Genomic DNA, 15,381 nt, shown 5'->3' with positions numbered 1-15,381 from the left:
CCGTGCACTGCATGTCTATTGTCTCTCAGTATTACTGGATTGAAGATTTGCTCTTGTAAGGAGGCTCATTTCATTCATTGCTTCCATCCAAACAAGCGCTGAGAAGTTTGTGGAGTAAAGCTGACTTCAGTTTCTAAACCTAATTTCCTTTCGTGATTAACTTTTAAGTTTATGATCGTTTCTTTTCTGTATAAGTTTGTTTTGGTTCCTAAATTGAAGAGAAAAAAAAATGGCCAGAATGAACCGCCCTGCTCCAGTGGAGATAACCTACAAAAACATGAGATTTCTCATCACCCACAACCCCACCAATGCAACCTTAAATAAATTCATAGAGGTAAGTGTTCCCGTTTGAAGGGCTATTGTCTTGTAAAATGGATATGGATACTTAAAGGGAACCTGTCACCCCGTTTTTTCAGATTGAGCTATAAATACTGTTAAATAGGGCCTGCGCTGTGCGTTACTATAGTGTATGTAGTGTACCCTGATTCCCCATGTATGCTGAGAAATACATTACCAAAGTCGCCGTTTTCGCCTGTCAATCAGGCTGGTCTGGTCAGGTGGGCGTGTTCACAGCGCTCTTTTCTTCCCCAGCTTTCCGTTGGTGGCGTAGTGGTGTGCGCATGTCCAGAGTTCCGACTTCCCTGCGCCCACGTGAAGACACAGCGCGCGATCTGCGCTGTAATCCCTTGCATCGGTGGGGGCGGCCATCTTCCTGGGGCCGCGCGTGCGCAGATGGAGTGCTCTGCTGCACGGGGCTTCAGGAAAATGGCCGCGGGATGTCGCGCGTGCGCATTAGAGATCGCGGCGGCCATTTTCCCAAAGCCGAGATGCAAACTCGGTCTCTTCTGATGTAAGCTCATTGCACTAAATGGTTTACACCTGTGACTTGATGGGAGGATTTGTCTTTTAGGACATGGACCAACAGATAAGGCTCCATTGTTGCTTTTAGGCAATACCAACAGTTATGGTATTTGTAGTAGAGATTTCTGCACCAAACCGCTGTGGTTAGTCCCAGCAACCTGCCTGAGACCTCTCAAGTCTCGTGCTGCTTACATTTTCCTTGCAGGTTTGAAGCAAGTTCATATCTGCAGCATGTCAACTCTTGCAGCGTTTTCCTGCCAAGAGATGCACGGTGTTTGTTTGTTTTTTTTGCAGAAATTTCTGATGTAGGTACCTAACTTGCGTGCATACCCTAAGGCTGGGTTCACATTGCGCTAGAGGCGTCCATTAGACGGATTACGTTACAACGCTTGTTAACGCCGCCATTGAGTCCAATGTCGGACGCATCGCTAGCGCACGCCCACTATGGGCGTGCTTTAGCGATGTACCGTCATTGAGTGACGGACCCTGGGACGCGGTGGTCTGCAGCGGTTCCGGGTCCGTCACTGCTAGCGCAGATAGAGCTAGCGGATGCTCTATCGCGCTGACATACCGACACTTGCGTTAACAGCAGCCCATTAACACATGTGTTGAACGGGCTGCTGTTAACGCAATGTGAACCCGGCCTTAGACTTTGCCTCTTCAGAGAAGAATTAACAGAGAAAAGGTTGTAAAAGTTGGTAGTGACTATGACTTTACAACCTTAAACATCTGCCAAATGATGGGATTGGGGGGGGGGGGTTAACATAGTCTGTCCTTGGAACAGGTTAAAGGGCTTGAATTCCACCTGAGCAGCTTCTGAATTTCAAAATAATAATCTTTATATTTATATGGCGCTAACATATTCCACAGCGCTTTAGTTTGCACACATTATCATCGCTGTCCCTGATGGGGCTCACAATCTAAATTCCCTATCAGTATGTCTTTGGCATGTGGGAGGAAACCAGAGAACCCAGAGGAAACCCATGCAAACACGGTGAACGTACAAACTCCTTGCAGATGTTGTCCTTGGTGGGATTAGAACCCAGGACCCCAGCGCTGCAAGGCTGCAGTGCTAACCACTGAGCCACCGTGCTGCCCTAGGAAGTCATCAACCTTCTCCAAAACTGCTGCGTTTATTTCCAGAAGAGGTGAATGGAAACAAGGCTGCAGTTCTCAAGCAATCTTTTGCCTTTTTTGTTTTTGACTGGTCAGGGTCTCTACACCAATGCCCACTCTATATTGAACATTTCTGACGATTTAGGATAGGTAAATGAGAAAATGTATTCCGATAACTGTATAAAGGACCAGGTAACCATCCCCATCTGAAGTGTGCATAAAAATCTACCTACGTAAATACTGAACAGGGTTTTTTTTTTACAGTTTGGTAGTCTTTTTAGGATGCAGTCTTGTATTTTAAAAAAATTCTAATTTTTTTTTAAATGTTTACCAGGAACTTAAAAAATATGGCGTTACTACAGTTGTAAGAGTGTGTGAAGCCACCTATGACACTGCCCTCGTGGAGAAAGAAGGAATTCAAGTTTTGGTGCGTATAATTGTCTAAAAGGTTACACTTTCTGATCTGTTAAGTGTGAGAATCTAGACCTGCTCAACCACCACTAATATCCAGAATGAAGGGGCACGAGAGCCGATCACAGATTAGTGCTAGCCTGTCTTCTGATAGAAATATTACATTGTAAGCAGCTTACTTACATGGCTCTTGGCTGAGACTGCTTTGTCATATTTCCAGCTTTGTGGCCTGTTCAGTAGACCTGTCATTCTAGAAGTCAGTGGTCATCCTAAAGAAGGACTTACTAGCATGTGGTTCTCTCAAATGCAGTTTGTGAACAGAAGAATATTTTGCTAGGATTTTCGTTGCTTCATAGCATCTTAAATTGTGACTTTTTAAATTTCTCTGAATAGGACTGGCCTTTTGACGATGGTGCTCCACCTTCTAGTCAGATTGTAGATGACTGGTTAAATCTTCTGAAGGCTAAATTCCGTGAAGAACCTGGCTGTTGTATTGCAGTTCATTGTGTTGCTGGGCTGGGAAGGTACGTTGTAAAATGTAGTCACATAAAACAAACACCCTTTTTAAATTGGTGAAGACTTTGTGGTAAGCAAATCTAGATATCTCTGCTAGATAACTGGCAATCTTGGGAAATCATACCGGTGTCTTGTGTGAAAACCAAGGTCAAATTGAATATCTTGTATTGTTCAAGTCTTCAAAAAAAATCAGAAATCTTGAATTGCTATTAATAAGTTACTTATTCTAGAAACCATTTTTTAAGGCGCATAAAACACCACACTTATGGATTTATAATAATTAGCTGAAGAGCCCAGCGTTGCCTGAGCATAGTAAATATCTGGTTAGTTATAGCACCTCACTTCTCTATTTTCCCATCACGCCTCTCATTTTCCCAATCACATCTCTCATTTTCTCCCTCACACCTCTCATTCCCCCCTAACACTCCTCATTTCGACCTCACAACTGTCATTTTCCGATCACTCCACTATTTTCCCTCACTCCTCTCATTTTGCACTCACACCTTTTTCATTTTCACCTCACACCTCTCATTTTCACCTCAGTATATACATGTTTGTCATCTCCCTTATATATAGTATACACCTGTGTCATCTCACCTGTATATAGTATATACCTGTATGTCATCTCCTATATATAGTATGTACCTGTATGTCATCTCCTTCTATATATAGTATATACCTGTATGTCATCTTTTATATATAACCTATACCTGTATGTCATCTCCTCCTGTATATAGTATATACCGGTGTGTCATCTCCTCCTGTATTAGACCTCGTTCACACGTTATTTGCTCAGTATTTTTACCTCCGTATTTGTAAGCTAAATTGGCAGCCTGATAAATCCCTAGCCAACAGGAAGCCCTCCCCCTGGCTGTATATATTAGCTCACACATACACCTAATAGACAGGTCATGTGACTGACAGCTGCCATATTTCCTATATGGTACATTTGTTGCTCTTGTAGTTTGTCTGCTTATTAATCAGATTTTTATTTTTGAAGGAGAATACCAGACTTGTGTGTGTTTTAGGGCGAGTTTCGTTTGTCAAGTTGTGTGTTGAGTTGCGTGTGGCGACATGCATGTAGCGACTTTTGTGGGGACATGCGTGTAGCAACTTTTTGGGCCAAGTTGCATGTGACAGGTTAGTGTAGCAAGTTGTGTGCAGCAAGTTTTGCGCGTGGTGAGTTTTATATCTGGTGCCTTTTGAGTATGTGCAAGTTTTGTGTGAGGCAACTTTTGCATGTGTTGCAACTTTTGTGCATGTGGCAATTTTTCCGCGTGTGCAAGTTTTGCGTGTGGCGAGTTTTCCATGAGGTGAGTTTTGCACTTGTGGCGAGTTTTGCGTGAGCCTAGTTTTTGCATGTGGCGAGTTTTGAGCGGCGACTTTTGTGTTTCGACTTATGTGGCGAGGTTGGTGTATGTGTGGTGAAATGTGTGCTGAGGGTGGTATGTGTTCAAGCACGTGGTAGTGTGTGGTGCATTTTGTGTGTTCATATCCCCGTGTGTGGTGAGTATCCCATGTCGGGCCCCTCCTTAGCAACTGTCCGGTATATACTCTTTGGCGCCATCGCTCTCATTCTTTAAGTCTCCCTTGTTCACATCTGGCAGCTGTCAATTTGCCTCCAACACTTTTCCTTTCACTTTTTCCCCATTTATGTAGATGGGGACAAAATTGTTTGGTGAATTGGAAAGCGCAGGGTTAAAATTTCACCTCACAACATAGCCTATGACGCTCTCAGGGTCCAGGCCTGTGACTGTGCAAAATTTTGTGGCTGCAGCTGCGACGGTGCAGATGCCAATCCCGGACACACACACACACACCTTTATATATTAGATGGACGGGCGGTAACATTATAACATAACTTATTGTCTTAAACTGTGTCTTCCCTTCCAGAGCTCCAGTACTTGTTGCTCTTGCGTTAATTGAATGTGGGATGAAATATGAAGATGCTGTTCAGTTCATCAGGCAGTAAGTATGCAACAAACGGTGCAAACGCCCACACGCCATTTAATGCTCTAACAGATGTTGGGTTTGAGTTCAGTGAAAAGCGGCAAGCTCAGACATGTTATCATCTTTGTTTAGGAAATTACAGAACTAGGCAAACTGAAATGTAAAAGTATAAAAATGATAAAATCCAAAGATGTGCATCTGTAATCAGACTATTGTGGTCACTTTAACATGCCATATGTGAAGTAGGTTCTAAGTAGCTTAAGTATGCAGACCATGTGCCATTATAGTAAGTGGAACCACACTGCCCAGCACCCCAACGTTTGTTACTCATGTAGCTTCGTCTGACATGGTCTGTATCTTTGAGCTAAATCTACCTGATGATATTTTTTTTTTTTTTTTTTTTTTTAAAGTGTTCAAATCTGTCCTGATGCAGGCAATAGATATCTAGCAGCATTACCTTAAGGCTGTGTGCACACATTCAGGATTTTTCGTGGTTTTTTTTTTTTGTTCGCTATAAAAACACGATAAAACCGCAAAAAAACACATACATTAAGGATCCTATTAGAATGCAATCCGCAATTTTTGTGCACATGTTGCATTTTTTTTTCCGCGGCGGAATCGCATTCTGGAAAAAAACGCAGCATGTTCGTTCTTTGTGCGGAATCGCAGGAATTCCGCACACGTAGGAATGTATTGATCTGCTTACTTTCTGCATGGGGCTATGCCCACCATGCAGGAAGTAAGCGGATCATGTGCAGTTGGTACCCAGGGTGGAGGAGAGGACTCTTCTCCAGGCCCTGGGAACCATATAATTGTTAAAAATAAAAAAAATTGTGATATTCTCGCCTTCCGGCACTCTCGGGAGTCTTCCCGCTCCTCGCGATGCTCCCGTTCCCAATAATGCCTTGCGGCAATGACCTGTGATGACGTAGCGGTCTCGTGAGACCACTACGTCAAAGGTCATTCCCGCTATGCATTACTGGGGACGCCGGAAGGTGAGAATATCACTATTTATTTATTTTTTTTCATTATTTTTAACATCTTTTTACTATTGGTGCCGCATAGGCAGCATCAATAGTAAAAAAAAAAAAAATAAATGGTCACACTTGTCAAACACTGTTTTGGCAAGTGTGAGCAACCTGTCAATCTTTTCTCCAAGCAATGCTGCAGCCTGCTTGGGAAAACGCTAGTGTTTAGCGGGAAAACGCATGCCAAATCCACATGTTTTTCCCACGGCAGGGAGTTCCGGAATTGCTGCGGACACTTCCGCAGCAATTCCGGACGTGTGCACATGACCTAAGACTCTTTTCACTAATTCCCTTGCCTTGTAATTTAGATATGGTTATGTATTTGTTGTGATATACAATAGATGTAATGTATAACATATTTATACATGCATGAACCACACTGACTTAACTGGTTTTAAGGGGCTTTTTTGTGCTGTCCTCTTTCCACTGTGTTTTTTTTTTTTTTTTTTTTTTTTTTTTAATGAAACCATTTCAATACATAGTCTTCCTATAATATTTATAGTGGTTACCCCCTCATATTACTACTTTGTTTTGATACATTATGGGCCAAAAATCCTTAACTGTATTGGCTATATAAGCTTATACATAGCTTCCTTTCATTCTCTGTTTCCAACTGCAGCATACAAATCTTTACCTATTTTAGTGTTTTTATCCAGATCTGTCACCTGATTTTAATTTAAGGAGCCATTGCACTCCAGCAAACTAGTCGTAAATCTTTAATGTGTCAAGGCGAACAGCCAGGGGAGTCACAGATCCCACCACTGTTTCCACTGTGTCACAGATGACACTAGGGAGATCATGCAGATCCACAATTTACCAAGGCTAGCTGGTAGAGTGCACAGATGTCACTATTGCCAATGCAACGCAACTCTATTGTCTCCAATCGTCAGGACAATAATGCAGTTTACTGACCATGGCTGCTTCCACTACTAGGCCAATTATTGGGATAACTTGCAGCTGCACAATAACAATGGAACCACTACGAACTGCCACAACCAATCATTTAGGGTATGTGCACACATTGTGGATTCTCTGTGGATCCGCAGCGTTTTTTGCAGTGCAGAAACACTGCAGATCCGCAATTGATTACAGTACAATGTAAATCTATGAGGGGGAAAAAAATGTTGTGCACACTTTGTGGAAAATCCGCTGCGGAAATGCTGCGGTTTTAAAGAAGTAGCATGTCCCTTCTTTTTTGTGAATCTGCAGCATTTTTGTACCCATTCCATTATAAAAAACCGCAGGGGTAAAAACCGCAGCAAATCCGCAAGAAAACCGCTGCAGAACTGCACAAAACGCGATAAATCCGCAGGTGCGTCTTCTGCCAGGAGAGGCAGAATCTGCACCAGAAATTCCTAAGCCTAGTCCGCAACTTGTGCACATAGCCTTATACAAGCTGATTAAACATCCGTTACAGGTTGGCTATGGCTTTACGGGTGTAATTTACAAATGACCCAATTTCTACTTTTATTAGATCAGTTACACCCACTTGCCTCTTTGGTGAGCTTAAATGGGGGCTGGCTGTGGGATGTTTTGGGTCTTCCAGATTTCTCTCACCCCCCCTTAACTTACAGGATATCTTCGCTCTGAAATCTTCATGTCTCTTAGCACAATTTTACTTTATCATCTATCTGGCCATTTAAGTTTGTGGGGATCAGTCGACCTTACGGTGATGTGAGTAAATGCGTTTTGTCCCATCAGTACAACGCAAAGAATAGATCTCCCATAAATATCAGATCAATGTAGACCCTAATAATCCCGATCACTGCCTCCATAAGGTCTAGGGAAGTGTCTTTGATCAGAGGAAGCTTTTTTTGGTTTCAAAGTGTACTTCCCGTATGTTCAATGTTTGGGTAAGATATCCCCTCTCCAGTGATGCCTTAGGCCCCTTTCACATATCAGTTTTTTTTTTGCGATCAGTCGCAATCCGTCAGATTTTGAAAAAACTGATCCAGCGACTGATGCAGCCAGATTTTTTTTTTTTTTTTCTTCTTAGACTTGTATTAGTGACAGAGTGCCAAATCCGTTGACTGTTTGGTGGCTGGAGACCACGGACAAAGTGAAAAATTTTGTCCGTCAAAAATGGACAGCGACAGATCCGTTGCCATTTGTTGTTTGCTAGAATGGAAGCTTATGGTGCCGGATCAGGGGTGTTTTTTTTTTTTTTTTTTTTTTTTTTTTTTTCCCAATTAGTTGGGGACGGCAAAACAAAAACTGGTCTGTCGCATTGGTCTTTCACAATCTGCAACGGATCCGTTATTTAAAAAAAATTCGGATTGTGACTGATGGCAAAAAACTGATGTGTGGAAGTGGCCTTATGGATTTTAATTTCTCACCATATTGTTTGTACTGGGGAGTCTAATGACAGGAAATTTATCATAATAGTCTTCATGCCAATGGCTACTAGTTTCCTTTCCTGATGGAGTTGTCTAAATCTGACCTAGATTAGCGAAATTAGGATTATTTAGTCTAGAAAAAAGACGACTGAGGGGCGATCTAATAACCATGTATAAGTATATAAGGGGACAATACAAATATCTCGCTGAGGATCTGTTTATACCAAGGAAGGTGACGGGCACAAGGGGGCATTCTTTGTGTCTGGAGGAGAGAAGGTTTTTCCACCAACATAGAAGAGGATTCTTTACTGTTAGGGCAGTGAGAATCTGGAATTGCTTGCCTGAGGAGGTGGTGATGGCGAACTCAGTCGAGGGGTTCAAGAGAGGCCTGGATGTCTTCCTGGAGCAGAACAATATTGTATCATACAATTATTAGGTTCTGTAGAAGGACGTAGATCTGGGGATTTATTATGATGGAATATAGGCTGAACTGGATGGACAAATGTCTTTTTTCGGCCTTACTAACTATGTTACTATGACCTGGGAACCCATGTCATGCAGCTTGGTAGATGTGACTTACCATGTACTTCTACCTTGACAGTAAAAATAAATGCAAAATACACCAAATAAAAATGTACTCCCATGTTCTTAAACGTATATAATTTTTTTTTCTCTCTCCCAGGAAGCGTCGTGGAGCTTTTAATAGCAAGCAGCTGCTTTTCTTGGAGAAGTATCGTCCTAAAATGCGGTTACGCTTTAAAGACCCCAATGGCCATCGTAACAATTGTTGCATTCAATAGAAGCTACAGAGGAAAACGACAAATGTCAATCTGAATAGGATCCAATGCTAACACCTGGTTAATGTTTTATAGGTCAAGTGATTCTTTTGAAAAATGTCCACAGCCCTTCCAGTTTGGAAACTGCTGATGTCACGTAGATAAATAATGTAATTGAGCTTGAATGATTTGCTTATTTGTTGTGTACTATTTTTAAAGTCCTTTATTACCATTTACCTGCCTAATCACGCAGTAAAAAAGACCGAATGGTTCTGGTTTCCCCCCATACTGTTATCAATGAAACAGATGACCACACAATGCAAAACATCCAGCCAGTCTTCTATTTAGTAGTGCAGTACTTGTCAGCAGTAGTGCACTTTCATATATTGCCTGATTATTTGCTGGCTTCTCGCCGTATGTTTACATCCTCTCCCACACGTTGCTGTAATATCAGGGCTTGCACAAGTCTATAGTGTGCAAGTTTTTATTTTCCCTTGATAACCTTGCCAATCATGCATCGAGTAGGCATTTCGCCATATCATCTCAACCTCTTCTGTTCTGTAAAAGCACACCGACCATATTGTAGAAGTCTCCAGACAAAGCCTTACTGTTTGAATAACTGTCTGCACCGCTTGGTGCATCTTACATGGAGGACCTTGGTGTATTTTCTTTATTTTTTTTTCTTTAAAATGTTGCCTTTCGTCTTGTGCAGGAAGTGTAGAATATGCCATTTCTTTTTTTTTTCTTTTGTAACTTTTTAAAAACATGTAGATGCTTTAATGTAGCTAGATTAAGGTTTCTGAAAGGTCCTTTCTTTAACTGTATGTTTGGGCAATTTTTCAACAGTTGCTTTGTGACTTTATTTCCCTTCCTGAGCATCTGCTTTTACAAAGGCAGATCTCAATGTTTTTTTTTTTTTTTTTTTTATTTTTGTATGCCTTTTTTTGAGCGGTGTAACTTAATATTTGGATACTTGATTATTTTGTTTTATTATGTAATTGATAAAAAGGTGATCTGTATCAATGTTAGCTCAACCATATATTTATACTGTCTTGGGAATGTGAGGTGTTAGTACTGTGGGAGAATAAGTTACCAGTGTTTCACCAGCTTGTAAAATGTAGTATGAAAGCATAAACCTCTAATAAAGAAGGATGCAAAGTCTGATGCTTCACTGGGCTTGTCCTATGCATGGACTGTGTGGCAAGCAAAACCTGCCAACTCATGATGCAGCAAAGTTGGAAAGTGAGAACTTATATCTTCAGGAGTGCAGTGTTTGCTTGACAGTTTGGACCATTGGCTTAGTGACACTGCTGATTCGGACTGGCCAACTTTGGTTTTAATCTCTCTGCTTTAGAGATACCCAGTGCTGTCCCAATGTGCTCCCCTTGCTTAGGAAACGGCCCACAGACTAGAGATGGCTGGCAAGCGTGCTTTCCCATTTCGTTCAGTCACCCATGCTGTGGCCCTGCCAGGGCTTACATTTGAAACCTCCCCCCCACCCAAGAAAACTGAACTTAAATGTATGTGCTGATGGGGCCCTAGACAATGGTGCCATCAGAATAAAGGTGCTCTGTCATACACCATTTTAGAGTGTACAGTATACGCCCACTGGAGGCAGATGCTCAGTCTACTGTGTCTTGAGTGTCCACCTCCAGTAGGTTTACTCTTTAAAATGATGCACTTCAGAGTGCTCTTTTGCTATGCCAGCACAGTTGGTCTATGGCCCTATTGGCGCATACATCCGAATCCTGTTTTGTTGGGGGTTTAGAGGTACACCCCAACATGGCCACAGAATGGTGCCTGAACACAATGTGAAAGCACTCTTTCCTGGGCCATGAGCAGTAGACAAAAGTGAAAATCCCTCTGTTCTTCAGGGTGGAAGAGCAGTTTGGGGTCTTATTTGCATCTGCTGCTCTGGCTCCAAATGCTGCTGTTGTGGCTGCAGCCATTGCTGATGCCGCTGATTATGTTGCTGCCACTGTGGAGAGGGCTGCTGTGCATCCATTGCTGCACTGGTGCCCCTTCCTGGCCGGCGATCTACCCTTAAGTATTGTGCTGTAGAGGACCTGCCGGCCAGCGTTCTCCTGTAGCTTCTGGTACCTGCCCTCGAAAGTCCTCCAGGTGAAAGGTCCTGGCTGCATCATCAGTGCACGACTTCCAGCAGCGCTCTACGACCATGCCGGGACACGGGGCTGCCAATTAACTATGCGATGATAGCACTGCAGATTGACAGCCAAGACCCTCCCCTCCCGCTTGGCTTCCAGCAATCCCAGTGCCGGCCGTAGCAGAGACTGTGCCCTGCCATAACCGACCAGCCCAGGTCTGGGAATTAGCTTTTTCTTCTTTCTTCTGCTGCCTTGCAGGACTGAAAGTGTCTAACTATAAAAAAAAAAATGATGTGATGGGGAATTGTAAAAATTAGAATTCATAATGTATATCCTGATTAAATGGTGAACAAAGAATGCTGATGATGAATTACAAAGGCTAGTGTACATAAAAAGTATCACTAAAAATACAAGTCTGTGAATGAACAAACCGTGGTGTAAAAATTATAAAATATTGAATAAAATACTAATGTGAGATAAGAATACGCAGAGGTGAACATGTGGCAGAGATGAAAAGAAAAGTATGTGTAAGGGTATGTGCACACGATGCAGATTTAGTGCAGAACTGCAGCAGATTTTTCTGCAGCAGAAACGCAGAACTGCACTGATTTACAGTACAACGTAAATCAATGTGAAAAAAAAAAGCTCTGCAGATGGTGCAGAAAAATCTGCACAGAAACGCTGCAGATTTCAAAGAAGTGCATGTCACTTTTGTGCAGTTCTGCAGCGTTTCTGCACCCCTCCATAATAGAAATCCATTGGTAAAAACGCATAAACGCACCTGTGGATTCTGCCAGGAGATGCAGAAAATTCTGCACCAAGTCTGCATTGTGTGCACACAGCCTAAGAATTCATCTATCTTTGCAGTAAATAAATAGTGAATAAGTGTGAAACGAAAGATGTAATGGTAGATTGTGTGCACATGATAAATGATGGTGAAAGGAACCAAATGTTCAGCATCACTAATATGTATATTTTAAAGAGCGAACAAAGATTCAAAGGTACCCTTGTCTAAAATTCTTTCATCACTACACCACTAGTTTACCAAAAAAATAGAATTACTCTTACCGTTAATTCGGTTTCTAGGAACCTTCCACGACAGCGATACTGGAGGATGTCTCCCCGCCCTAATGGAGGACAGGAAACACAAAGAGGTTAAATACCCTCCCCTTCCTGCCACCTCCAGTGTTTTTTCTGGACACAGTAGTATGTATAGTTACCACTTAAGTGCAGGAATCATCCAATAAAATCATCAGATAGGGAGGGAAATTAGTGCTGTCGTGGAAGGTTCCTAGAAACCGAATTAACGGGAAGAATAATTCTATTTTCTCCAGTCACCTTCCACGACAGCGGTATTGGAGTAGTACCAACAAATAATTTCTAGGGGGAGACAACCGCTTGCAGAACTGTTCTGCCGAAAGTTAAATCCCGATTGAAATCAAGCCTGTAGTGCCTGGTGAACGTATGTACTGATGACCAGGTGGCGGCTCTGCAAATCTGCTCCGTAGAAGCATCACCTCTCTCTGCCCATGATGTTGACACCGACCGTGTAGAATGGGCCTTCAGTGATGGAGGAGGTGGTAGATTCTGGGATGAGTATGCCAGAGATATGGCTTGTTTAATCCAGTTGGCGATAGTATTTTTCGTAGCCTTTCTGCCTTTGTTCTTCCCGGAGAGTTGAATGAAGAGATTTTGGTCAATCCTCCAACTCTCTGTTTGTGAAAGATAATGTAGGACCACTCTGCGAACATCCAGAGTGTGGAAGGACTTGGATCCGGGTAGAATGAGGGCAACACTATGTCCTGACCTCTATGAAAGTCTGATGTTACTGAAGGTAGGATCTAGACAAAGGATTATACTATCAGATGTTACCCTTAAGTAAGGCTCTTGTATGGATAGGGCATGTAGTTCGCCTATCCGTCTGGCAGAGGTAATAGCCACTAAAAAGACCGTTTTTAGGGTAAGAACCTTTAATGAAGACTGAGATAAAGGTTCGAAGGGGTCCTGAGTTAGACTATTAAGGTCCCAAGGAGGAGTATTGTTGAGAACTCTGGGACGGATTCTACTCGCTGAAGTTACAAAACGCCTGATCCACCGATGTTTGGCTATTTCCTGATCGAAATAGGAGCTAAGTGCTGAAATCTGTACTTTTAAGGTGTTAGGCCTAAGACCCAACTCTAGACCCTTCTGCAAGAAGTCCAGAATTTTGGCAATATTTGGATGAAATGGGTCTGGAATATCTGGAAGATACCACGATGAAAACTTCTTCCAGATCTTGGCATAAATGGCATTTGTTATGGGTTTTCTACTGTTCTGGAGAGTATGAATTACTCCATCTGAGAGACCTCTTGCCTCTAGTATCTCGGCTTCAGAAGCCATGCTGAAAGATTCAATCTGTGAAGGTTTGGATGCAGCAACGGTCCCTGATGAAGATTTTCCTTCTGAGGTACACATATTGGACCTTCCTGGGCCATGTCTAACAGGGCGCTGTACCAACTCCTCCCTGGCCATGTTGGTGCGATTAGAATCGCCGTAACTTGTTCCGATCGGATCTTCTGTAGAGTTTTTGATAGCAATGGGATCGGAGGAAATGCTTAAACGAGGTTGAACCTCCACGGGTGAGAGAACGCATCCATGCCCAGAGCTCTGTCTGTCATATTTAGGGAGAAATAAGTTTGCAGCTTGGCATTCTGACTGTTGGCAAAAAGGTCTACCTCTGGGATCCCCCATCTGGAAATCAGGGAGAGAAAGACCTCCTGGTCCAGACACCATTCCCCTGGATGTACATCCCTTCTGCTCAGGAAATCTGCCTGGGTATTGGCTGACCCCTTCAGGTGAACTGCTGAAATAGAGAGGACGTGCTTCTCTGCCCAGAAAAAAATATTTGAGGCTAAGGTTTTTAGTTTCCTGAATCTTGTGCCTCCTTGATGACGAAGGTATGCTACCGTGGTCATATTGTCGGAATATATTCTGACATGGTGTCCCTGAACAATGGAGGATGCAGCTTTTAATGCTTCTTCCACCGCTTTCAGTTCTCTGAAGTTTGAAGAGCTTGCTCTGATGTCTGGGCCCCAGGTGCCCTGGAAATAGGATCCCTCGACTATAGCTCCCCATCCCCTTTGACTGGCATCCGATGTTAGTGTCTTTAGCGGGATTTGATCCCAACTGACCCCCTGTTGGAGGTTTCGGAGCCGTAGCCACCATGTCAGGGATGTTTTGACATGATTGGGAAGGCAAATTCTCTTGGAGAGAGAACTCTGCTGTCCGTCCCAGGATGATAGGATATGGGTTTGGAGGACTCGTGTGGGCTTGAGCCCAAGGTACCATCTGGATACAAGATGTTAGAGATCCCAGTATAGACATGGAATGTCGTAGAGTAGGAGCTTTCAGGGTTCTGAATGCTGTTATCTTCTGTACCAGATCGAGTTGACGTTCTCTGGGCAGAAAGGAACTCCTCGCCTCTAAGTCCAGAAGGACTCCTAGGAACTTCTTCCTCCTGGAGGGACGAAGGTCCGATTTCTCTAGATTTGGGATCCAACCCAACGACTTTAGGATTTCTAGAGATCTTGTTAAGTCGGCTCTGAGGCGGGAGACTGAGGGGGCGACAATGAGTAGATCGTCTAGATAGGGTACTATGCAGATCCCCTGAAGACGGATGAATATAATGGCTTCTGTCATGATCTTTGTAAAGACTCTGGGAGCTGAGGCGATTCCGAAGGGAAGGGAGTTGAACTGGTAGTGTACTATCTCCCGATCCTGAGATATTGCGAATCTTAGGTACTTCCGGAATTCTGGATGGATTGGGACGTGGTAATAAGCGTCCCTCAGATCCACTGTAGCCATCGCCCAGTCCTGTCCTATCAGAGGGATCGCTGTTTTGACCGACTCCATCTTGAACCTCCTGTAGGTTATTACTTGATTCAGGGGTTTCAAGTTGATTATTATTCGGTGCTTCCCCGAAGGTTTCTTGATCAGAAACAGGTGGGAATAGTGTCCTCTGCCAATTTCTTGCTGAGGTACTGGGGAAATTACTCCTTCCTGGAGTAAGTTCTGGAGGCCGGAAAGGAATGCGCCCTGAGGGCTGAGACTCTGCAATGAGGTTATCCTTGTGTGATGAGGGGGAGGGCTCTCGAACTCTAATTTTAGTCCATTCTGGATAGTGTCAAGTACCCACTGGTTCGACAAAATGGACCTCCACTGGTTGATGAAGCTCGAGAGACGCCCCCCAACGCCCTGGGCGTAGTCACTGTTTGTCCGGGGTCTGCTGGGACTGGGGAACCAG

At 43.3% G+C, this 15,381-nt stretch overlaps 1 protein-coding gene across 1 annotated transcript; it reads left to right on the top strand.

The window, feature by feature from the left end:
• Positions 1 to 8: 8 nt before the first annotated feature.
• PTP4A1 (protein tyrosine phosphatase 4A1) lies at positions 9 to 10,155 on the top strand. Its single transcript, XM_069726688.1, has 5 exons — positions 9 to 334; positions 2,312 to 2,404; positions 2,782 to 2,912; positions 4,798 to 4,872; positions 8,901 to 10,155. The coding sequence occupies exons 1-5, from the start codon at positions 230 to 232 to the stop codon at positions 9,016 to 9,018; spliced, it is 522 nt and encodes a 173-aa protein (XP_069582789.1). The 5' UTR covers positions 9 to 229; the 3' UTR covers positions 9,019 to 10,155.
• The last annotated feature ends 5,226 nt before the right edge of the window (positions 10,156 to 15,381 follow it).

Source organism: Ranitomeya imitator, chromosome 5, assembly GCF_032444005.1.
Source record: "Ranitomeya imitator isolate aRanImi1 chromosome 5, aRanImi1.pri, whole genome shotgun sequence".
NCBI classification, from domain to species: domain Eukaryota; kingdom Metazoa; phylum Chordata; class Amphibia; order Anura; family Dendrobatidae; genus Ranitomeya; species Ranitomeya imitator.
This window is presented reverse-complemented; position numbering and strand designations above follow the sequence as displayed.

Excerpts from the sequence above, each read along its gene's own strand:
- PTP4A1 (XM_069726688.1), top strand. The coding sequence starts at position 230 with ATGGCCAGAATGAACCGCCCTGCTCCAGTGGAGATAACCTACAAAAAC. Across the intron at positions 335-2,311 it reads CCTTAAATAAATTCATAGAG|GAACTTAAAAAATATGGCGT; the intron begins GTAAGTGTTCCC and ends AATGTTTACCAG. Across the intron at positions 2,405-2,781 it reads AAGAAGGAATTCAAGTTTTG|GACTGGCCTTTTGACGATGG; the intron begins GTGCGTATAATT and ends TTCTCTGAATAG.